Source organism: Oratosquilla oratoria, chromosome 24, assembly GCF_046742065.1.
Source record: "Oratosquilla oratoria isolate Oo_2021 chromosome 24, ASM4674206v1, whole genome shotgun sequence".
Lineage (NCBI taxonomy): Eukaryota > Metazoa > Arthropoda > Malacostraca > Stomatopoda > Squillidae > Oratosquilla > Oratosquilla oratoria.
In genome coordinates this window covers 8,978,797-9,004,622 of record NC_134800.1, presented here as the reverse complement: position 1 = coordinate 9,004,622, position 25,826 = coordinate 8,978,797, and the positions used below count along the sequence as shown (strand labels likewise).

Here is a 25,826-nt window from a genome sequence, read left to right as displayed (position 1 = left end):
GTGAAGAAAGATTAGTAAAAGAGGTGTGGAAAACAGAGGTGGGGGAAATGAACATAAGGGGGTGACCAAGGATGAGATGGATGGGTGGGGTAAAAGGGACATTGTTGAGGAAGGGAGGACAGACGATAGGGATAAGTAGAGAATAGTTGTGTATGGATGATGCTGTGATGCATAAGGGAAAGTGGATGGGGGATGGGAGGTAACAGAGTATGTATGATTGATATTTTGATGTAGCCTGAAGGGATTTCTCACCATCTTTTCTTTTTTTGCATGAGGGGATAGAGGGGGGGGGTGCCAATTAAATGAAGCTGCCTTTCTGTGGATGTGCTGTGTCTTACTGCATTGCCTCTGATCCAGGCCAGTGAGCGAGATACAGGGATGACCAATCATTCACGAGGAGCCATGAAAAAAGGGGAAGGGTGGTGAATAGGAGTGGAGTATCTAGGGATGAAATGGATGAGTGTGAATTTATGCCTTTGATTTTTCCTACCTCACTACCTCCCTTGGAAGGGGGAAAAATCCCTCGGTATATGTATTTTTTTCAGACATTTTGAAATAGACTTATTTTGTTTATATATTTAATATCTTCCCATAATGCTTTTCTCACATTTTTCAATATGGTGACTTTTTAGACATGCTGTTGTTGTTGTTGTCATTCCCTAGACTGTCTGTCCGAGCAGTCCCGTCTCCCCAAGGAATGCCACAGCCGAAACTGGGTTTTCCCACAAATCCTTTATAGAGTGTATGTTGTGTTGTTTGCGTGCATGATTGTGTATAATGCAGTCTTCCATTATGTGTTGTATGGTATGGGGTGAAGTGTTACATCCTGGGCAGCTGTTCACAATGCGGTCATCCAGCCTCTTCTGGTAGCTTAGAAGTGCTGGGTGGTGGCCACACCGCAGTCTGGCCAGGTGGACTCTGTCCTTTCGTGGGAGAGAGGATTCAGAAGGGTGGATATCAGGGGGTCTGGCATGCAGCAGTGTGTTGTCTTTCAGTGTGTTAATGGAGCGGTGATATGTAGGTCTAGGTGGTTGGTGGAATGGTAGTTCACAAGGTATTAACGGATTATGTAGTGATGCTCAAAAGAAGGATTGAAAGAGTTCTGAATATATGTTCAGAGGAAAAGGCAGTGAACTGCCTTATCATTATTTGATGGATGGGACATTAATAATATATTTTATGTGGAGAAAGAGGAAAAGGACTGGAGGCAGGGATGCTGAAAATAAGCAAGTTAAAAGATGAAGAAAAGAAGAAGGAATACCAGGTACGGCTGAGTACGTGTTAAGAGAAATAGGTACCTGGGGATGAATGTATAAAAGGTTGTATGAAGGAGAGGAGCTAGGGTTTCTGCAGAGAAGATCCTGAGGCTTATTAGCGCTCCACAATCATTAACATAAATTTATTCTGAAAGCGACACTTGTTTTCTACCTGACACACAGCTTTGGAGTGATGAGTGTCATACAGGACAGGAGGAAGACGCCTACGCAAGGCAATGATCTGAGAGCCTGTGCGATTAAAACGTGCACACATTGATGACTGAGCACAATGTTTTTCACCATATCGAAGTACAGGTCTGAAAAATAAGAGAAAAATACAATTTAATCCATCATCAAGAACAAATATAAAGTCTCATCTGATCACCTTCATACTTGATAGATTTATGCTGTGAAGTAAATGATGTTACTCAAATTCTAACTCCCATATTACTTACACTCTTGGTTTTCTGATATCCCACAAGGCCACACCCTCTCTGGAATTTGCTGTCACCACATACATTGGTTCTATAGGATGAAACTGTACAGCATGGAAGGCATCATGATATCTTGCTAAGCACATAGGATCTGTGTAAAATAGAACATTTAAAGACCATCAACATTTTCCAATTCTAAGAGAAAATGCAAAAAACTGCACAATGTCTTACTATAGTTATAGTTTGACATAACAATAAATACAGAATAAATATACAACTTTTTTTTTACTCTAATAAAGTGTGATTTGGTGTAACAAGAAAATCACATAAATAAATCCATACATATATACATACAAACCAAAGAGCCTTTTCCTCATTATAAACAGAAGTGACTGAGTCAAAGAGTACACCCATCCTACATTCATCCAAAATCCATTTACATCATCTTAGCACCTCTGAGATGAAGGGTCATCTTTATCCCCCACCACACTGCACAGATCAGTGTCAATGCAGCAAGTCACAGAACCTTTACAGTAGTGTTCAAAAGCCACAGTAGGTCTATCCCCACCACTTCATTATATGATACCATCCACCCCCAAACCTCACCCATACAAAAAATTTACAGAGCAGACAAGATCAGTCCAGGCCATTTACATCAACTGTACTCGCCATTCACTCCTATCTTTTACACTCCCTTGTCCCAGGCAAAACCATACTACATTTTCTCTGAGAGACTTATCCCATCTGAAAACTGTTGCCAGTTACCTGAAGGCTGCAGGTCCTCTGCAAGAGAGACCAGGGACAATGGACTGATTTAATTGATTACTTTGTTTTTGTCCTCATTCACTCAACTTTCTTATCTAATACACACCTTATAAGGGGAAAAAGGCCTTATGTCTATAAAACTCCAATTGAATTCCTACAGAATCTATGACAAATTCAATGCACTTTAAATTAGGGGTGTGCCAATTAATCTGCACCAGCATTGGCATTGGCAAGAGTTGGCATTTTTTGGGTGAATCAGCATTTTTTGAGAATCGGTATCATCATCGGCAAAATATTGCCAATGATGATGCCGATTCTAAGAAAAAAAAAAAAAAAATTATGATCTCGCTGATGCTGATTCACCAAAAACGCTGATTCTTGCTGATGCCGATGCCAATTGTCACACCCCTACTTGAAATGCCAAAAAGCAGTCTAGTCAAAACATCTTATGAGATGTGTAGTCAACTTTACAAATAGAATTAAGTATACATGAAATTAAAACAAACCTGTTGACGGCGGAGCCCTAATATCATACAACAGAACCTGCCCATCTTCTCCAGCACTTGTGAATATTGATTCTGATGCTGGACTAACAGATACACCATATACAGCAGCTTCATGAGGAAACAAATCCAAAATTTCTCCCCTATAGAAGAGAGATTTATATTAGTACAGCAATTTGGGACAAAATTTTGTAATACAGTAAAAATTAGAAACAAGCTAACTATAAGTAAACACGTAACATTGATATTAATGTATTGTAATCTATACATCTATACAATGAAAATATATTTATCATAGTTTATACAAATGGTCAAAAGAATAAATGTGAGAGTACCGGTAAATCATAACTAATTATTCATACACAACTAAAATACATTTACCATAGTTAAAGCAAATGGTAGAAAAAATAACTGTAAGAGTACAGGTAACCTATAAAAATTCATAACATATGTTGCCCTAAGTTTCACTGATTGGAAATCAAAAGCCCTACAGTGGCACCCAACAAACTATGTGCACCCCCATAGATTTCTCTAGAAAGTAGTATTGGACTGCTGTCTGTTTTTTATTAGTGTAGTTGGGAAGGCTTATGGGAGGATCTTGATTGAGAGGATTAGGAGAGGAACAGAGGGAGTAATTGGTGAGGAACAGTGTGGATTTAGGACGGGTAGAGGTTGTGTAGATCAGATTTTTGTGGTAAGACAGATATGTGAGAAAGCTATAGGAAAGGGGAAGGATGTTTTTTGGGCCTTTATGGATCTGGAAAAGGCTTACGACAGGGTAGACAGAAAGGCACTGTGGGAGGTTTTGCGGATATACAGGATAGGAGGAAAGCTTTTAGGAGCTGTCAAGAGTTTTTATGAGAGTAGTAGAGCTTGTGTCAGGATTGGAAATGGAGAGAGTGAGTGGTTCGAGGTAAAGGTGGGACTTCGTCAAGGATGCGTTATGTCGCCCTGGCTGTTCAACCTATACATGAATGGGGTAGTGCGAGAGGTAAATGCAAGGGTAGTGGGTCAGGGATTGGAGATGAGAAAAGTGGGAGGTGAGCCAGCTGTTGTTTGTGGACGACACTGCACTTGTGGCACGATCGGAAGAGGGATTGAGGAAGTTGGTGACAGAGTATGGGAGAGTGTGTGATACAAGAAAGCTGAAGATAAATGTGGGTAAAAGTAAGGTGATGAGATGTACAAGGGGTGAAAGTGGCAGTAGTCTGGAAGTGAGTATTAATGGAGAGCGACTGGAGGAAGTGGATAGTTTTAGATACCTGGGTGCAAATGTGGCAGGAAAAGGTGGAGTGAAGGTGGAGGTAGAATGTAGATTGAGAGAAGCGAGTAAATGCCTTGGTGGTTTAAAAAGTGTAATGAGGAATAGACATTTGGGAATGGATGCTAAGAGAAGACTATATGAAGGAGTGATTGTGCCAACAGTGCTGTATGGGGCAGAAACATGGAACATAAGAGAGGAAGAGAGAAGGAGTTTGAAAATGTTTGAGATGAGGTGTCTGAGAAGTATGATGGGGGTTAATAGGCTGGATAGAGTAAGAAATGAGGAGGTGAGGAGGAGAACAGGGGTGGAAAGGGGGTTGGGAGATAGGGTTAATGAAAGAGTATTAGGATGGTTTGGACACATGGAAAGAATGAGTGAAGAAAGACTAGTAAAAGAGGTATGGAAGGCAGATGTGGAAGAAGCGAACATTAGGGGATGTCCTAGGATGAGGTGGATGGATGGGGTGAAGGGGGCTTTGGGGAAGAGGGGAATGTCTGTTGAGGAAGGACGGGAGAGGACAGAAGACAGGGGCGAATGGAGAATGGTTGTATATGGATGATGTTGTGATGCATGAGGTGGAATGGGTGGGGGGATGGGGGGGTGAGGTGGTGTGTGTGAGCAAAATTTGACGCAGCCCGAAGGGATTTCTCCCATCTTCTCCTTTTATGCATGGGGGGATGGAAAGGGGGGGTCGCCAATTTAATGAAGCGGCCTTGCTGTGGATGTACTGTGTCTTGTGACACTGCTTCTGACCCAGGGCAGTGGACAAGGTGCAGGGATGACCCTTTATTCAGGAGGTGTTAAGATAAGAGGGAGGGTGGAGGGGTGTGGAGTGTATTCAGGGATGGTATGGGTGGGAATGATTTTATGCCTTTTCCTTTTTGGCTACCTCCCTTGTAAGGGGGAAAAAGCCTTAGTATATGTATGTATGTAGCTTGTAGAGTAGGAGAGGAGCAGTTGTTAGTTGTCATCTCTTTTTGTTAAAATATTCTTTGATCAACTTTGTCAGCTTCCTTTCCACCCCTACTCATTAATTATCCACCCTCATTACCCCCACCATACTTCTTAAACACTTCATCTCAGAACACTTTAATTCCTCCTTTTTACCTCCCAAAACAGTGTTGTAGGCACAAGCACCCCTTCATACAGCCTTCTCTTCATATTCATCCCTTGATACCTATTTCTCATAACACTTTCCATTCTACAAAACATTTATTTGCTTCCATCACTCTACAGTTCATCTCAACTCCCACTCTTCCATTCCTTGCTACATGAGGACCTAAATACTTAAAACTATCTACTTCCTCCAGCCACTCTCCTCTAAGACTTACCCTCAATTCATTGGCACCTTCTCCTCATGTACATCTCATTACCATCCTTTGCCCATGTTTACTTTCAGCTTTCTCCTCTCACATAGCCTCCCAAACTCCACCACTTGCTATCTTACACCATCCTCTGAGCCACATGCATGATGTTAACAGCAAACAACTGGCTCACCTCATGCTTCCCTCACTTGCATTTACCACCTCACCCATGTACACACTGAACAACCAAGGTGACATTACCCAACTCTAGTACATCCCCACTTTCATCTCAAACCACTCACTCTCACCTTTTGCAACTCTAACACAAGCCCTGCGACTCATATAATTATGTTTAACTGCCTTGGAAACTTTCCCCCTATTCCTTACATCTGTAACATTTCCCACAATGTCTTCCTGTCAACCTGGTCATAATCCTTCTCTAGATCTATAAAATTCCAAAAGGCATCCTTACCTTTTATCAGACTTCTCATACATCTGGCTTACTGCAGAATTTTGACCTATGCATCCTCTACCTTCCTTAAATCTACACTGCTCTTCCCCAATTACTCTGTTTTTGTAATCCTCTCAATGAATATGTTTTTCCAACTACACTCAACAAACTGATTTCTCCAAAACTACTTTCATATTGTACCCTCTTCCTTTGTATAGTGGAACTATACAAACACTCCAGTCTTTACATTCCATTTCCTTAAGCACATATTAAACAACCTCACCAGCCAATCCACTATAACATTCCTTCCTTCATCTGACACTCCACATGACACCCATCAACTCAGGTGCCTTACCAGCATTCACCACTTTTAATGCTCTATGTATCTATGCTCTTCCTACAGCCCTATCCTTTTCTTTTATCACATTTTCCTCACATCTCTCACTGCCACAATCAATCCCTCTCTAACCTCTACATTCAACAATTTCCTACAATACTCTACCCATCTTCCCCTTACCACCTTTACCTCCATTAACAATTGTCCATCTGCACCCTTTACCTTTTCCTCTCTACCCGACTCACCCACCTCACTCTTCATTTCCTTCCAAAATCCTTTTATTATTTTCAAAATTCCCCTACACTCACTTTATATCTGCCTTCCTCTTTGTCTCCCTCACCTAGCATTTTGCTTCTCCTTTCTTTACTTGTATCTCCCATATGTTTCCCTTCTTTGCAACCAACTTTTATATACTTACTACTTCTCTTCCACCAATGCTTTCACTTTTTCATCTCACCATTCACTACCTCTCCTGTTGCCTCCCATCCTCCCCATCCCACATATCGCATCTGTGCACTCTTTTATTTCCTTGTTGAAATATAACCATTCTTCTCTTATTCCTGTTTTCCCTTTATCCCACATCATCTCCCATACTTCTGTTCTTTCTCTTCTCATCTAGTTTTACTCTCAACACTTTTCTACCTCCCTCCATTTTTTCTCCACTCTCAATTTCCCTTCTTCCTAAAAATTTACCAACTGCTTTCCCCTCCACCACCCTTTCTCACATATATCATAAGCTTCAAAATCATGTGGTCAGTTTGTCATTAGCTCATGTTTAGTAAACATCCTGCATTTATGCTCCATTATTTTTTATATTATTTTCCCAACCCTGAAGTAAAATTTTGATCATGGCCGCAGTTAAGAAAGATGAAGAAAAAATCCTAAAAGGAAAGCAGTGAGAACAACAACTGAGCTGAAAAATAACAATAATTATAACAAGTGGGAAAATGGAATATGTGTTTCAAACCTGGTCACTCAATATGGTATAATAAAATCCACCATATCAGCCTTTAGAATAAAGAGGAAATTTAGTGAGAAAGAGTAAAAAATTTTGCTACTAAAAAATCACAAATGATTAAAGGAATAGGACAGGTAAGAATGCTGATTTGGAGAGGAAGTCAGTGATTTGGACCAAATCAAGAGGTTGAATCTATTTCTCACTTATTTAGTATCCAAGTATTTTGGGATACAATATAAGGACATGAAAACTAATTCTACAAGGTTTCAATGGAGGATCAACACTTCTATTGTATTACTCAGAATTGATAGTGGCAATGAATCCCCTCCAGTTACAACACTGTCATATCTATTCACACCTACATGATCTAAGTTTTAATTTTTACTCCAATCTAGTCTTGTTTATACTCAAAACTAAATTGTATAATATCCAATAATGTAAATAGTTTTTAAGGTGACATCACCACCATACAACTGAGTTGGATTGATGTAATAGTGACTGATTTTCATGAAAAACCATTGTAAAGAATTAACCTCTTCAATATGAGTCAAATATTTGTGTGCACATCAGGTTGCCTGATGTATGATGATGCATCACAATATGCACATTACAAAATATAAAGTTACTGCTATTATACTCTTTTCTTTCACCCTGAATAAATATGACATCACAGAAAATGCGATCGAGCATGTTGACAGAATACAGGGGTCACTAAGTTACAACTACAAAATAAATGTAATCAGAATGTTCTTTTAAATAATAACAACATTATATCAATACTGTACCAAGATTTAGGACATTGTTATATGATTATGTATTTACTTGCAGTTACCAACAACTGCTGACAAATCCACCGATACTGTTTTTAGTTGATATTGGCAAAAATAAATTATTCATACCACAGTTTATTGTTTACATAATTTCTATAGCATTTTGCCTCATCTATATTGAGGTAAATAATCAGGATGTTATACATTACCGACAATGCAATCTGTGATACCATGAACTGCCTCATAGCTCATGTTGTCAGTCAAGTCAGCATATGCAGGACTAACAGAAATATTAATCAATATCTCAATATTGACATGGCCACATGCTTTCAAAATGATGTGATACATACATATACCAAGGATTTTTCCCCCTTACAAGGGAGGTAGCCAAAAAGGGAAAGGCATAAAAACACTCCCACCCATTTCATCCCTAAATACACTCCACACCCCTCCCACCCTCCTTCTCATCTGAGCACCTCCTGGATGACGGGTCATCCCTGCACCCTGCCCACCGCCCTGGGTCAGAAGCAGTGTCGCAAGACACAGCACATCCACAGCAAGGCCGCTTCATTTAATCGGCGACCCCCCCTCTCCGTCCCCCCTTGCATATAAGGAGAGGATGGGGAGAAATCCCTTCGGGCTGCGTCAAAATTTACTCACACATACTACCCCACCCCCCACCCCCCTGCCCATTCCTCCTCATGCAATCACAACATCATCCATATACAACCATTCTCCACTCACCTCTGTCTTCCGTCCTCTCCCTTCCTTCCTCAACAGACATTCCCCTCTTCCCCAAAGCCCCCTTCACCCCATCCATCCATCTCATCCTAGGACGTCCCCTCATGTTCACTCCCTCCACATCTGCCTTCCATACCTCTTTTACTAGTCTTTCTTCACTCATTCTTTCCATGTGTCCAAACCATCCTAATATTCTTTCATCAACCCTATCTCCCAAATCCTTTTTCACCCCTGTTCTCCTCCTCACCTCCTCATTTCTCACTCTATCCATGATGTGATAATTTCTATAAAAAAAAAAAAGGAGAGAGAGAGAGAGAGAGAGACAGAGAGAGAGAGAGAGAGAGACACAGAGAGAGAGAGAGAGAGAGACAGAGAGAGAGAGAGAGAGAGAGAGAGACAGAGAGACAGAGAGACAGAGAGAGAGAGAGAGAGAGGTCATATCTGCCCATTTCTGCCAGAAATTACTTAAGGGGACATGTCCCCTCTGACCCTGATTGACATCATGGCAATGGAGATGACTGATTGACCTAGAATGGTGACATCACAGCAATGGAGGCAACTGATTGGCTGCAAGTGAAGCAAGCTCACCCATAGGGCTGTGCCTCCACATTGATATCAATCTAAATCTGATTAGAAACCATAAATCCCTCAAGGGGATACGTCCCCTCTGGCCCCTGACTGGCTGAGACAGTGGTGACATCACAGAAACAGAAACAACTGATTGGCTGAGAGTGGTGACATCATGGCAACAGATATGAGTGATTGGCTGTAAGTGAAGTGAGCTTGCCCAAAGGGCACACACTCACATATTAGGTTGAGGCTTGGAGGAGTTAACTGTAGTAACAGAACTGCCTCAGAGCTTTTTTTTTTTTTGTAAGTTTAAAATGTACTCATATATGATGATGTATTTAGTCCTAGTCTGCCTTACACAATGGCCTATCCTCAGACCTCCATTAGTCTGTCTTCCACAACAGGTCATGCTAATCACAATCTGTTACTGTCCAGAGCTGTCCAGACACCATCCAGGCACTGTACAGTACTTTCAGGACACCATCCAGGCACTGTACAGTACTTTGAGGACACCATCCAGAGCTGCCAGGGCATCATTCAGACACTGTATGTTACTGTCTAGATAGGGTCATACTAATGTTAAAAGTCAAAGTTGCCAGGTTTTGGTTCTAATATCGGTCTTCTCCAAGATTCTCCTCAGAACATCCACTGAGGCCTCAACCCCACACCGTGGTGCCCAGAACTAGCAATAACCTCACTGGCCTGGGCAGGGCTCGATCTGCTAACCTCATTAATACAAGCCCAGCACACTACTGCTGTACTACCCAGGAGGCTAAAGACTAACATGGCCCAACAAATAAGTCAAAATGACTGACAAGCAGCATATGAATTAACATAATGCTTGTTTCTGTGGTGAAAATTAATTTTGCTACATCACATACCTTATGTAGAAATAAGTAAAGAAATAAGATTTTCTCTGCTGACAAGCTGTCCCAATCCGCTGACACTTACCAGTCAACCTACAAGTAACATATTTGCACTGAAGTAACTCAAAATGACCAACAAACAGCATACTTCATTTTCACCACAAAAACATGCATTATGTTGTTGTTGTTGTTGTCGTTCCCTAGACTGTCTGTCCGAGCAGTCCCGTCTCCCCAAGGAAGGCCACAGCCGAAACTGGGTTTTCCCACAAATCCTTTATAGAGTGTATGTTGTGTTGTTTGCGTGCATGATTGTGTATAATGCAGTCTTCCATTATGTGTTGTATGGTATGGGGTGAAGTGTTACATCCTGGGCAGCTGTTCACAACACGGTCGTCCAGCCTCTTCTGGTAGCTTAGAAGTGCTGGGTGGTGACCGCATCGCAGTCTGGCCAAGTGGACTCTGTCCTTACGTGGGAGAGAGGATTCAGAAGGGTGGATATCAGGGGGTCTGGCATGCAGCAGTGTGTTGTCTTTCAGTGTGTTAATGGAGCGGTGAGTGATATGATTATGAATATGTTTCCGGAGGCTGGTATTTGGTGGTTGTGGAGGAAGAGAAGAGAGTATCTGTGTGTAATAAAGGTCTTTGGGTGTAGTTTTAATGTTTCTTGGTGTGTGTGGGTGTTCTGCTATGTAGTGTAGCGGGTGTGATGTGTTTGTGGTGGCTGCAGCAAGTGTTTGTGTGCCTCTCATGTCGAGGTGGTCCTTGACTTTGAGGACTTTTGTTTCATGGTGTAAATGGTCTGTAGGTGATGTATTTGTGCAGCCTGTAATTGTTTTTAGGGCTTTGTTTTGTATGATTTGAAGGGTGTTGTGGTGTGTCTCACTGAGATTAGGAGCCCATGCAGGACTCGCATAATTCATCACTGAGCGTATGCATTGTTTGTATATTGTTATATTAGTTTCTTTGTTTTGTCCAAATGTTGTTCCAGTGATTGACTTAAGTGCGTTAAGTCTAGGTGTGCATTTGTTTTTTATGTTTGTGAGGTGTTGTTTGAAAGACATGGATGTATCGTATGTTACACCAAGAATTTTCGGTGTGTTTGTGTGTGGTATTAGAGTGTTGTTGATGTAGAGATGAGGTATGTATTTGTGTTCTTTTGTCCAGTTGGTGAGAAGTGTTGCTGTAGATTTGGTTGGAGCTATTTTGAGTCTGTTTGTGATGAACCATGTGTTGAGTGTGTCAAGGTAAGGCTGGATTATTTCTGCAGCTTTGTCTGTGTTACGATGTGTGCATGTGATTGTTATGTCGTCTGCGTAGGAAGAGATTTGTATTTCTGAGGTGTCTGGCGTGGGTAAGTCATGCATGTATAGATTAAATAATGTGGGGGATAGAACCGAGCCCTGTGGTACTCCGTTCTTAATGTTTCTGATGTGCGATGATTGGCCATTATATGACACATGAGCATTCCTGCCTGCCAGATAATTGGCCAGCCATCTTTTGGTGTTATTGTGCATGTCTGTGTTATATATTTTATTTGTTAGGTTGTGGCGGGGGATAGCTTTACTAATGTCCAATGTTATAAGAAGTGTTCTGTGGTGGGGCCTATCTGAATTGATGCCATCTAAAATTCTTTGTGTGAGGTTTGTCAGAAGAGTGTTTGTGGAGTGTAGTGGCCTAAAACCGTGTTGTGAGTCAGCAAGGGGAATATATGGTGTGACAAGTTTAAGTATTAGGCGTTCAATGACTTTAGAGGGGGTGCAGAGAAGTGTGATTGGGTGGTGCGATGTTGGGATTGTTGGGTCTTTGTTCGGTTTTGGAATGGTGATTATTTTACCATGCTTCCAGATGTCGGGTATTGTGTTGTGTGAATAGCTGTAGTTTGCAATGTTTGTGAGTGCGTGTATACCTTGTGGTCCAATGTGTTTTAGGTGTATGTTGCTTATGTTATCAGGGCCACAGGCAGATGAGTGCTTGAGACTATGCAATATGAGTTTTGTCTGACTGTCTATGAAGGGTGTATAGTCTGAGTCTGTGGGAAAGTCTTTCTTACGTCGAATGGTGCGTCGGTCGTCAGGGTGAGATGTAAGATGGCTCGTCTGTGCAAAATGACGTATGAGTGCGTTTGCTTGTTGTCTGTTTGAGGGTAGATTATCTGTTGTTGTGATTATTGCTGCGTGAGAGCGTGTAGTGTTAGTGTTGGATAGTGTGATGCTGTTGAGTGTTTTGTACAATTTGCTGGTGTTTGTTTTGTGATCAAGTGTATTGATAAAGTTTTGCCAATTTTGTGTTTTTTGTTCATGTATTTTATTGGCAATCACAGTGTTTAGTGTTTGTATTTGGTCTGCTATGTTTTGAGGGATAGGTGTGGGGGTATCGTGTTTAAGTGTGTCACGTTGTCTGATGAGGCCTTGGATTTCTGGTGTGAAGTTGGGGTTGTGTGATTTTCTGTTGCCTCTAGGGATGTATCTCTTGTCTGCGTTTTGTATGATTGTATTAAAAGCGTGCACAGCATTGTTTATGTTTGTGATTGGTGTACTGTTAAGTGTTTCAAAATGTTGTTCTGTCTCTTCAGTAAAGGCTTCCCAGTTAGCTCTCTTGTAATTGGTGTAAGTGTGTCTGTGGCCAGCTGGGGTGCATCTTGTTTTGGTGGTGATGATGATTGGAAGGTGGTCAGAACCAAGGGCTCCGACCACTCTCCATGATGTTGTTGGGGTTAGGCAGGGGGAGCAAAAGGTGATATCAGGAGAGGAGGGAGTGTAGAGGGCTTGGTATGGGATATGTGTATGATTATGCGTGTTGTTCATGATAGTCAATGAGTCGAATTGAGTCTGTATATCAAGCCCTCTGTCTGTGTCAGGGTTGTCGACAAACCAGGCAGACGACTTGGCGTTGAAGTCACCACCCATGATCAGGTTGGGGATTGAGGTTAGTTGGCTGAGTTGAGGTCTGAAGGTGTTTGGAACTGTGGGGGATGATTGGGGGGGAATGTACATGTTAACTATTGTTAGTGTTGAATTGTTGCCTGTGCGGATACGAATGGATTGGGTTTCTGTTGTGTTATCTGTGGTAGGGAGGAGAATTTTGGTTGTGGCACTTGTGTCCACAAAACAGATGGAATGGTGGATCAGGGTGATGAGTCCACCGCCATTGCCGTCAGTCCGGTCTTGTCTGATGGTGGTGTAATTATGAAATGATGGTGTTTTGTGTGAGTGTCTTAATTTTGTTTCTTGTAGAATTGCAATGTGTATGTTGTGTTGTTTAAGAAAGTGTTCAAGTTCATGTTTTTTAGTGTTTATACCGTCAATGTTGTGTTGTAATATGTTGATGTTGTGTGTTTTGTATGTGTTGTATGTTGCCGTTTGGGGTTGAGGTTGGGGTGGTAGTGGGGAAGGTGTAGGATCTGGGTCAGAGGGGGGGAAAGGAGAGATCGGGGACCAAGGAAGGGGAGTACTAATCGGGGGTAAGGGCAAAGGGAAATTGTGAGTGGGTAAGGGTGTTGGCTGTGGTTGGGGAGGTGGGATTGGGGTTACTGGAGGGCAGGTAGAACATGTCCAAGTGTTTGTGTATTGGTTTGTGTCAGCAAGTGTTGTACAAGTGAGGTGGGCCCAGTTTTTGCACATATTGCACTGAACTGAGCCCTTTGTCTGTCTGCTCGAAGTAATGGGTTTAGAGCATGTTGGGCATGTGTATTTTGTGGTGGGCCCAGGATTGCTCTCTACATCTCCGGCTAAAAGTAGAAGAAGAGGGGTGATCGCCGGAAAATGACCCCTCAGTGCAGAAAAAACGTAACATTGTGTGTTGGAAAAAAAAGGATTGTGGTACTCCCCCAGGTAGGCGTAGCTCCTCCTTGGGGATCGGTGCCATCTGCGTAGAGCTGATGGCCAGGGGTAGATGCTGCTGTTTGGCCCCCAACTCTTGGGGTTGGGGGGTGGTCCCACGACGTAGACGTTGCAGCTCCAGGACCACATGCATTATGTTAATTCATATGCTATTTGTCAGTCATTTTGAATTACTTGTCTGTCCAAATATGTTACCTGTCAGTCCTTGTTGGTTGACTGGTAAGCATCAGCAGTTTGGGACAGGGCTTGTCAATAGAGAAAAACTTATTCCTGCATATATGATGTAGCAGAAGCCATTTTCACCACAAAACAGGCATTATGATAATTTATATGCTACCTGTTGGTCATTTTGAGTTACTTGTCAGTCCAAATGTGTTACTTGCCAATCCTTGTCGGTCTTTAGTATGACCCTATCTAGATGGTAAAATATGGTGTCTGGACAATGTCTTGACAGCCCTGTAAGGTGTCCAGATGGCTCTGGACACTGTCTGGACAGCTTTGGATGGTATCTGGATGACTCTGGATGGTACCAGATGGTGAATAGCATGACCATCCACAACAAACAAAAATATGATGTCTTGAAGATCACATTGAGCTACAAGTTTTCAGTAGTGTATCACCCCAATCTCAATATTGATGTGGGCAAATGCAAACTAACAGATATGATGAAATATAGCACAAATAATTTATGCCAATATAAACTAAAAACAATGAGTATCATCACAGTTGACAGTAGTTGTCAGTAATTAGTATGATCCTGTTATTTATAAATGTTACATTCCATACAGGGGTGAATGGAGAATGGTTGTATATGGATGATGATGTGATGCATGAGGTGGAATGGGTGGGGGGATGGGGGGGTGAGGTAGTATGTGTGAGAAAAATTTGACGCAGCCCAAAGGGAATTCTCCCAGTTTTCTCCTTTTATGCATGGGGGGACGGAGAGGGGGGTCGCCGATTTAATGAAGTGGCCTTGCTGTGGATGTGCTGTGCCTTGTGACACTGCCTCTGACCCAGGGCAGTGGACAGGGTGCAGGGATGACCCGTCATCCAGGAGGTGCTCAGATAAGAGGGAGAGTGGAGGGGAGTGGTGTGTATCAGGGATGGAGTGGGTGGGAATGGTTTTTATGCCTTTTTCTTTTTGGCTACCTCCCTTGTAAGGGGGAAAAAGCCTTGGTATATGTATGTACGTTCCATACATGGAACCTAAAGACAAATGGTTTTCAAGGAGCAGTAGTTACCCCTTCAGGTCATACTTTCTGGGTTCATCTGTACAGCCCATGATGAATAGAAGGAGTACAAACAGATGTATAAAACTATGATTGTACATACATATACCAAAGGCTTTTTCCCCCTTACAAGGGAGGTAGCCAAAAAGAAAAAGACATAAAAACCATTCCCACCCACTCCATCCCTGATACACTCCACTCCCTTCCACCCTCCCTCTTATCTTGGCACCTCTTGGATGACGGGTCATCCCTGCATCTTGTCCACTGCCCTGGGTCAGAGGCAGTGTCGCAAGACACAGCACATCCACAGCAAGGCTGCTTCATCAAATCGGCGACCCCCCCCTCTCTGTCCCCTCATGCAGAAAAGGAAAAGATGGGGCAAAATCCCTTTGGGCTGCGTCAAATTTTTCTCACACATACTACCTCACCCCCTATCCCCCCACCCATTCCACCTCATGCATCACAACATCATCCATATACAATCATTCTCCATTCACCCCTGTCTTCTGTCCTCTCCTGTTCTTCCTCAACAGACATTCCCCTCTTACCCATGATGAATAGAAGGAGTACAAACAGATGTATAAAACTATGATTGTACAAAACAATAATAAGACAGTACTATGTGCATGTGAAGTGTGGAGCCTAATGAAAGAGATTGAACACTGTTTTATGGTATTTAGAAACTCAATACTAAAACAAATTACAGGATCAACCTATGATAGAGAGGAAGGCAGATGACTGAGGAGGTATAATGCTGAGGTGAAAGAATTGACTAAGGTTAGAGACATTGTAGAGGTAATAAACAAAGCAGTAATCTGATGGCCAGGATATATGATAAGAATGTAATTGCCAATGAAAGTACTGATGGGGACTGTGGATGGAAGAAGACAAAGGGGAAGACCTAGTAGGAGATATATTGATGGAATAAGAAGAACTTCTAAGTGTGAGCAGATCTGAGGATTGGATGAAGGCAGTGCAAGACTGCAATAGATGGCAAGGCATGATGTTGACAGACAGGGGTCAGCAAGAGGTTCAAGACCCACCATAGTGAGATAGTATGTAAGAGAAGATGTTTTGGAAGGAAGTAAAACAGAGTAAAAGGGGCAGTTAGCTAGGTCAAAGTAAGAGGTGCAGATAGACAGATACTAATGGACATGAAGACTGTAAAAAGAAAATGGGTATAGTGCTTCTGGGATTTGTTCAATTTAGGAAGATAAGGAGGATTTGACTATAGCAGTGGGAGGTGTCAAGAAAATGACAGTGATGGGAAAGGAAAAGCAGAGATACAAAGAACACTGCAAATGATGAAAGCTGGTAAGGCACCTGGGTTTGATGGGTGCACAAGTAACATGGACTGGGTAATGAAGGAAAGGATAGTTATAATAGACTGGCTAATAAATTGTTTGATGCGTGTCTATGGGAGTGAAAGTGTCTCAGAGGACTGGAAGAAAAGAGTAAAACTATGAATATAGTAGCTTTAGAGAGATCAATCTGTTAGGTGTAGTTGGTACGGAGTTGAGAGGTTTATGAGGGTAACAGAAGCAAGAATTGTTGATGAATGGAAGAGGATGCATAGATCAATTTTTTCTGGTTAGGAAGATAAGCACAAAGTTTTTGGCAAAAAGCAAGGATGTCTTTTGGGTTTTTATGAATGTGAAGGTGTATGAGAGGGTTGACTGGAAGCCATTATGGGACGTTTTGCAGCTGTATGAGATAGGGGTTCATTACATAAAAGTATATCAATCAAATACATACATACATACATACATACATACATATACCAAGGCTTTTCCCCCCTTACAAGGGGGGTAGCCAAAAAGAAAAAGGCATAATATCATTCCCACCCAATCTATCCCTGAATACACTCCACACCCCTCCACCCTCCCTCTTATCTTAGCACCTCCTGAAATGACGGGTCATCCCTGCATCTTGTCCACTGTCCTGGGTCAGAAGCAGTGTCGCAAGACACAGCACATCCACAGCAAGGCCGCTTCATTAAATCGGCGACCCCCCCCTCTCCGTCCCCCCATTGCATAAAATGAGAGGACGGGGAGAAATCCCTTCGGGCTGCGTCAAATTTTGCTCACACATACTACCTCACCCCCCATCCACCCGCCCATTCCACCTCATGCTATCACATCATCATCCATATACAACCATTCTCCATTCACCCCTGTCTTCTGTCCTCTCCCGTCCTTCCTCAACAGACATTCCCCTCTTCCCCAAAGCTCCCTTCACCCCATCCATCTACCTCATCCTAGGACGTCCCCTCATGTTCACTCCCTCCACATCTGCCTTCCACACCTCTTTTACTAGTCTTTCTTCACTCATTCTTTCCATGTGTCCAAACCATCCTAATATTCTTTCATCAACACTATCTCCCAGCTCCTTTTCCACCCCTGTTCTCCTCCTCACCTCCTCATTTCTCACTCTATCCAGCCTAGTAACCCCCATCATACTTCTCAGACACCTCATCTCAAACACATTCAAACTCCTTCTCTCTTCTTCTCTTATGTTCCATGTTTCTGCCCCATACAGTGCTGTTGGCACAATCACTCCTTCATACAGTCTCCTCTTAGCATCCATTCCCAAATGTCTATTCCTCATTACACTTTTTAATCCACCAAGGCATTTACTCACTTCTCTCAATCTACATTCTACCTCCACTTTCACTCCACCTTTCCCTGCCACATTTGCACCCAAGTATCTAAAACTATCCACTTCCTCCATTCGCTCTCCCTTAATGCTCACTTCCAGTCTACTGCCACTTTCACCCCTTGTACATCTCATCACCTTACTTTTACCCACATTTATCTTTAGCTTTCTTCTATCACATACTCTCCCAAACTCTGCCACCAACTTCCTCAATCCCTCCTCCGATCCTGCCACAAGCGCAGTGTCGTCTGCAAACAACAGCTGGCTCACCTCCCACTTTTCTCCATTTTCTTTAACCATCTCCAATCCCTTGCCCACTACCCTTGCATTTACCTCTCGCACCACCCCATCCATGTATAAGTTGAACAGCCAGGGCGACATAACGCATCCTTGACGAAGTCCCACCTTTACCTCGAACCACTCACTCTCTCCATTTCCAATCCTGACACATGCTCTACTATTCTCATAAAAACTCTTGACAGCTCCTAAAAGCTCTCCTCCTATCCCATATATCTGCATAACCTCCCACAGTGCCTTCCTGTCTACCCTATCATAAGCCTTTTCCAGATCCATAAAAGCCCAAAAAATATCCTTCCCCTTTCCTATAGCTTTCTCACATATCTGTCTTACCACAAAGATCTGATCTACACAACCTCTACCTGTCCTAAATCCACACTGTTCCTCACCAATTACTCCTTCTGTTCCTCTCCTAATCCTCTCAACCAAGATCCTCCCATAAGCCTTCCCAACTACACTCAACAAGCTAATCCCTCTGAAACTACTACATTCACACTTGTCCCCTTTTCCCTTGTAAAGAGGAACTATACAGGCACTTCTCTAGTCCTCCGGCACTCTACCCTCTCTCCAACAAACATTAAATAACCTCACCAACCAGTCCACCATCACTGTACCTCCCTTTTTCAGACATTCCGCATACGCAGATCACAAAGCATACATTAAGATACATCAAACAACTCTACACTAAAACAAGCACTCCTATGCACAAACTTGTACAAAAGTTATTTCACAGACATATAAAAGTTAAAGTAGCTTGTCTCCAATATAGAATTAGCCTGGCTGCAGACATTCCAGGCCCTAAATGTGTACCCTACAAAGAAGAATCTGGACACATGATATTACATTGTCTAACATTTTTATACTATGGGCCACAGTGGCACAATATTTATTCTCTGAGGGATTTGAGGACCAAAGGAACCAATAACCAACAGCTTTGGGCCATGGATCTCCAACAAGAAACCAGAGGCAACTGATTGATACCATACACACCAAACTCACCAATACAGTATTTCTTTTCTTTGCAAATTTGTTTATATTTGATACAGTCTCTCCAATAATATTTCTTAAATGAGCAGTTTATACATTTGAAAGACTTCAGAACTTACGTTTTGAGGTCATGAACAATTACTTGATCATCATTTCCAGCAGAAAATATTTTCTCATTGTGTGGGTCAAAGCTCAGGCAAAAGATGTTGCTCATGTGCTCGCCCTTCATGGCCCGTGGCTGCTTTTGACCTGAGATGGCTTCTTCAACCTTCCAAAGTAGAACTCTGCGATCATCTCCACCTGCAAAGAAGAAAACAAATGATTATATTTCTTTAGCTTTCAGCAACCTTCCACTACAAAATTACATTTGCTTATATTTTCAACTTGGCAGCATACTTTTTTTAATTTCACTTTGGGTGATAAATTCATTCAGTAGAATGTTGGCTTCCAGGCTGAAGGAGCAAAAACTAGATATTCAAATTAATCCCTTGAACATGGTGGGATATTTTGGGGGTACTTGCAAGTGAGATGTCAGAGAAAATAGTCTCCCTATCATCTGTCTTCTTCAAAACTTGTCAACACCCTCACCTTCTTTTAGAGATGCCACCTTTAGGGGCTAGCACTTGATCTCTGGACAAAGACCAAGATCTCTCTCTTTCTCTCAAACAATTTCAACTACATTTCCTCCACCTTTTACCACAAGGACAGTTAAAACTAACAAGTGTTCCCTGTCCTCTTACTACTTTGAGCTAATGGCATAGAAACAGTCCCACACTAGTACAAATCAAAAAACAGTCCAATGTTTCTTCCCAGAGCAATCTATGGGAAGGCTTGAGGATCACTGCCAGCCACTGTGGAGCTGCTGGTTTAGTCAGGAAGAGAGAAAGAGTTTAAATGTTTCTGAGATAAGATGTGTAAGAAGTATGGTAGGGGTTACAAGGCTGGTTAGAGTGAGAAATGAGGTGAGGAGAGCGGAGGTGGAAAAGGAGCTGGGAGATAGGGCCGATGAAGGTATTGGGATGGTTTGGATGCATACAAAAAAATGAGTGAAGAAAGATTAGTAAAAGAAGTGTGGAAGGCAGAGATGAATGGAGTGAACATGAGGGGATGACCAAGGATGAGGTGGATAGATGGGGTAAAAGAGGCATTGGGAAAGAGGAGGCTGACTGTTGAGGAAGGGAGAAGACAGAAGATAGGGGTGAATGGAGAATGGTTGTGTATGGATGATGCTGTGATGCATGGAAGGGAGTGGGTGGGGGATGGGGAGGCAGTTAGGAAGTGTGTGTGAATATTTTTACAGAACCTGAAGGGATTTCTCCCTGTCTTCTCTTTTTCTCTATGAGGGGATGGAGAGGGGGGAGGGGTCACCAATTAAATGAAAGGCCTTGCTGTGAATATGCTGTGTCTTGCTGCATTGCTTCTGACCCAGGGCAATGGGTGAGATGCAGGGATGACCCATCATCCAGGAGGAGCCAAGAAAAGAGGGAGGGAGGGGTGGTAAATGGGAATGGAATACATGGGGATGAAATGAGTAGGGGTGGGTTTATCCCTTTGGCTTTGGCTACCTCCCTTGTAAGGGGGAAAAAGCCCTTGGTATATGTATATATCTATGAAACCCAAGACAACAATTATCATCATCAACTAGACAAACACCAGTTGATTTAATTCAGGTGAGAGGTTTCCTTAACCTGTTCATGTCATCATTTAAATATTCTTGCTGTTTTGATGAACAGTTACCTCGCTGTGAGACAGACGGCACACAGAATCATCTCCCAACTGCCTATCTTCAAACCCACAACCCTCACTTTCATCTAGTGGTGCAGCCCCAAGCCCAAGAGCTCTTTCAACTTTCACTATTTTTCTCACTTTTCCATATAGATGGAGCTGAGAAGTGCCAACTGTTTCCATCCACCTTCTGCTAGCCAATGACAGAGAAACAAACTCACAAAATACATCACAAACAACATTCCAAAGTTTCTTCCAAGAGAGATCTATGAGAGAGCATTCTGAGACAGGGAAGCCTCCATGGCCTTTGTTCCAGTGGGGGTGTGTTTACCACAGTCTTGCAATGCCCTATGAGCTCAACCTATGCCAATGTGCTAGGGTGCGCAAAAAATAACCTGGAATGTGGGTTCCTCCACAAATGCAGTTCCAACAATTTTAAAAAATCACAGGCGCTATGTTGTAGTGCAAACACATTATACGAGGACATAAAGTTGGCAAAGTGAGATTCCATGGGGAGATGGGAATGCATTTGGTACCAGAGTAGAGAATCTGTTTCTTGCCCATACGAGAGTGAGCAGGAAACTGTGTATAAGAGGGCCATAGGACTGTTGCTGGCTACTATGTAGATACGGGTTTGCAATCACTGAAACTCGTAGCAACAATTATTATAATTCTAGCAACTACGGTACTAGATCAAGCACAAGACCATAAGGGTTGCTCCTCCAAGTGGAGATGATAGTGTTGGTAGATTTCAGAGGCGAGAAGCAAGTACATAATCCTTTCCTGACATATGTCCTATGGGACCACCTTCTGTAAGTATCTACCACTGGTTTTGACTTGAAGTAACAGTTTTGTAAAACTAGCTACTGAAAAACTGTTACACCAGCATATTCATGCAGACAAGATTCAGAAGTCTGCCTATTCTTTATGGGATAAACAAAAAATAAAAAAAATATAACTCAGCAAAGAAATCATACTATTCAACTATTATAAAAAGTACAATGTAAAGGAAGAAAAAGTTACAGAGCAGACCGAGTTAAAAATGGGAAGATTACTATCTATCAGTACTTTATTCCAGATTTCTCTCTCTCTCTCTCTTTTTTGGGGGGAAGGTATGTTACACTTTGTAGATCTGGAGAAGACATATGAAAAAATTTATAAGAAAGTGAGGAGTACCAGAGGCCATAAGATTTTGAAGTAGAAGGAAGAGATTTAGATGCAGTGAGGAGCTTTTATGAAGGGTGTGAAGCTTATGCAATTGTAAAATAAAGAAACAAAGTAATTTGGGGAGAATGCAAGTCTGAGGAAGGGGTGTGTAATGTTGCTATAGTTGTTTAATCAGCTTATGAACTGAGTGGTGACAGAAGCAAACACAAGTTGAGTAAGGGAGAGAGGTTGGAGGATAATTAAGAGTGGATGATAAATTGATCAATCAATCCACTGCCCCCAGCTCTCTCTTGTCAGAGATCCATGGCCCTTTAGAACTGGCCACAGCTACAAGTTCAGCCCATAAGTCACTCAGGAAAGGGATTTTGAGGTGTTGTCTCACAGTTTCCCCAAGCTTCTCTCTGATTCTCAACGGTGACTGTTACCTGCCCCACCAGTCCATGTGTATCAGGCAAAAGTGATGGCATTGGTCACAGCTATGCACCTGGCATATACACCTCACATTCTGTAGTGGGTAGGCCAGTGTAGTATAATATGCTCTCCTACTCCTAACAATTATGAATCACTCTCATAATGTGCTCTGTGTCTTTTACATTGTGGTTGTATCCATGGCTTTTAGTGTCTGTTGCCATGCCAATTCTGTGTTGGTTCTGTTTCAGTATGAGCTACATACATACATACATATGCCACAGGCTTTTTCTCCCTTACAAGGAAGGTAGCCAAAAAATAAAGGCTAAAGTCCACTCCCACCCATTCCATCCCCACATACTCCACTCCCACCCATTCCATCTCCACATACTCCACTCCCATTCAACCCCCTCCCTTCCTCTTATCTTGGCTCCTCATGGATGATGGGTCATCCCTGCATATTGCCCACTGCCCTGGGGCAGAAGCAGTGTCACATGACATAGCACATCCACAACATGGCTGCTTCATTTAGTCAGCAAACCCCCTTCTCCATCCCCTCACGCAGAAAAAGATAAGATGGGGAGAAATCCCTTCTGGCTGTGTCAAATTAATTTTCACAAAGGATTACAAAGGCGGAGCATGCCGACAGGAGACCTTTTGGTCCATATCTAGGTCAAATGCGAAAAAAATCATAATAAAATAATAAATAAAAACTATAATAATGTAAATAACAAATAAAATTAATAAATAAATGCATAGGTATAGTTAAATAATAAATAAACAGGTAAATAGTAAATTATAATAAATTGACATATAACTAATAATAAATGAAAATCAGACAGACAAATTATAACAAAACAAAAACAAATAATATAAGATAAATTATAATCATTACAGCATCTTGCTTAGGTGTTTATCTAAATGATTCTTAAAGCTTCGAACTGAACTACATTGCACTACCTGTGCAGGAAGTTTATTCCATTCATTAACTACACGGTTGGCAAAGTTGTTTCTACCTACTTCCAAATTGAATCTATTTCCGGACAGTTTGAGACCATTGTTTCTTGTCTGATTTTCATTCAATGTGAAAATTTTGTCACTTTTGATGTTGTCAATTCCCTTTAGAATCTTAAAGACCTGTATCAAGTCACCTCCGAGTCTACGCTTTTTTAGGGAAAACAGATTCATATGTTTTAGTCGATTTTCGTATGATTTATTTTTGATATTTGGAATCAGTTTTGTGGCTCGCCGTTGTACTTTTTCCAGTCTGTCAATGTCTTTATAAGATTCGGTGACCATACGGATACAGCATTTTCCATATGTGGACGAACTAACGATTTATAGAGTTTGTTAATGACAGATGAACTTTTAAAATCAAAAGATCGCACAATCAGTCCTAGAACTTTATTTGCTTTCTCAGAGGCTGAAATACACTGCTTGAATGATTTGAGGTCGTTACTGATAATTACGCCGAGATATTTTTCACTATCCACTTTTGTTAACGAATTTCAAAATAACTTGTAATCGTACTTACTGTTATTTTTACCTATGTGCATTACCTTGCATGTACTTGTGTTAAATTTCATTAGCCACTTTTCAGACCATTGCTGTAATTTATCTAAATCTTCTTGAATATCTAATTGGCTTAAGTGATCATTTGCCACTCTGCACAGTTTTGTATCATCAGCAAATTTGGAAACAGTAGATTTTAGTCCATGGTCTATATAATTTATATATACTATGAATAGAAGCGGCCCAAGAATGGAACCCTGAGGAACTCCAATTGTAACATTTTTCCATCTAGAAGTTTTTCCATTTAAAACAACTCTCTGTTTTCGACCATTCAACCAATTACTAGTCCAACCTAATAGGCTACCACTTATTCCATGCAAAGCTAATTTAGTAAGTAGTCTTTCGTGTGGGATGGTATCAAAAGCTTTTGCAAAGTCTAGATATATTAAATCTATATTGTTTCTTTTGTCATAATTCGAGATACCTCACCCACCCACTCCTTTTTTATGCATCACAGCATCATCCATACACAACCATTCTCCACTCGCCCCTATCTTCTGTCTTCTCCCATCCTTCATCAACAGACATTCCCCTCTTACCCAATGCCCCTTTTACCCCATCCATCCATCTTATCCTTGGTTGCTCCCTCATGTTCACTTTTTGTACCTCTGCCTTCCATACCTCTTTTACTAAACTTTCTTAACTCACTCTCTCCATGTGTCCAAACCATCCCAATACTCTTTCATCAACCCAATCTCCAAATTCCCTTTCCACCCCTGTTCTCCTCCTCACCTCCTTGTTTTTCACTCTATCCAGTCTAGTAACCACTATCATACTTCTCAGACACCTCATCTCAAACACATTCAAAACTCCTCTCTTCCTCTCTTATGTTCCCAAATGTCTATTTCTCACTACACTTTTTAATCTCCCAAGGCATTTACTTGCTTCTCTCAATCTACATTCTATCTCCATCTCTACTCCTCCCTTTCCCATCACATTTGTGCCCTAGCATCTAAAACTATCCACTTCCTCCAGTCTCTCTCCCTTAATACTCACTTCCAGTCTCCTGCCACTTTCTCCCCTTTTACATCTCATCACCTTACTTTTACCTACATTTATCTTCAACTTCCTTCTTTTGCACACCTTCCCAAACTAACTTCCTCAATCCCTCCTCTGATCTTGCCACAAGTGTAGTGTCATCAGCAAACAACAACTATCTTATCTCCCACTTTTCTCAATTTTCTTTAACCATCTCTGATCCCCAGCCCATTACCTTTGCATTTATATCTCACACCACCCCATCCATGTATAAATTGAACAGTCAAGGTGACATAACACATCCCTGGCAAAGTCTCACCTTTACCTCAAACCACTCACTCTCCATTTCTAATTCTAACACAGGTTCTACTACTCTTGTAAAAACTCTTGACTGCTCTTAACAGCTTTCCTCATACCCCATATATCTGCAATACCTCCCACAATATCTTCCTGTCTACCGTCATAAGCCTTTTCCAAATCCATACAGGCCCAAAAAAAACATCCTCACCTTTTCCGAAAGCTTTCTCATATGTCTGTCTTACAAAAATCTGATCCACACAGCCCCTACCTGTCCTAAACCCACACTGTTCAGTACGAGGTAGTGACCTGAATATAGGTATGCCAATGCTATTCTTGGTTGTCTTGGGTTTATCTCTAAGGGAGTTTGGCAAAGTAATGAATATGGCAGATTATTAAGGGTTGTCTGTTTGCTGTGTGTGTGTGTGTATGTGTTTTTATATGTGTGCCTAA

General features: G+C 41.8%; 1 protein-coding gene across 1 annotated transcript in view; it reads right to left on the bottom strand.

Moving 5' to 3' along the window:
* Positions 1–25,826, bottom strand: part of LOC143038430 (uncharacterized) — a 68,634-nt gene that overhangs the window by 25,731 nt on the left and 17,077 nt on the right. Inside the window, exons 2-5 of the mRNA XM_076207614.1 lie at positions 19,346–19,526; positions 2,962–3,101; positions 1,712–1,841; positions 1,429–1,573 (exon numbers count right to left, since the gene is read on the bottom strand). Coding sequence (XP_076063729.1) covers positions 1,429–1,573; positions 1,712–1,841; positions 2,962–3,101; positions 19,346–19,526 — 596 coding nt within the window. The remainder of the gene's footprint in view (positions 1–1,428; positions 1,574–1,711; positions 1,842–2,961; positions 3,102–19,345; positions 19,527–25,826) is intronic.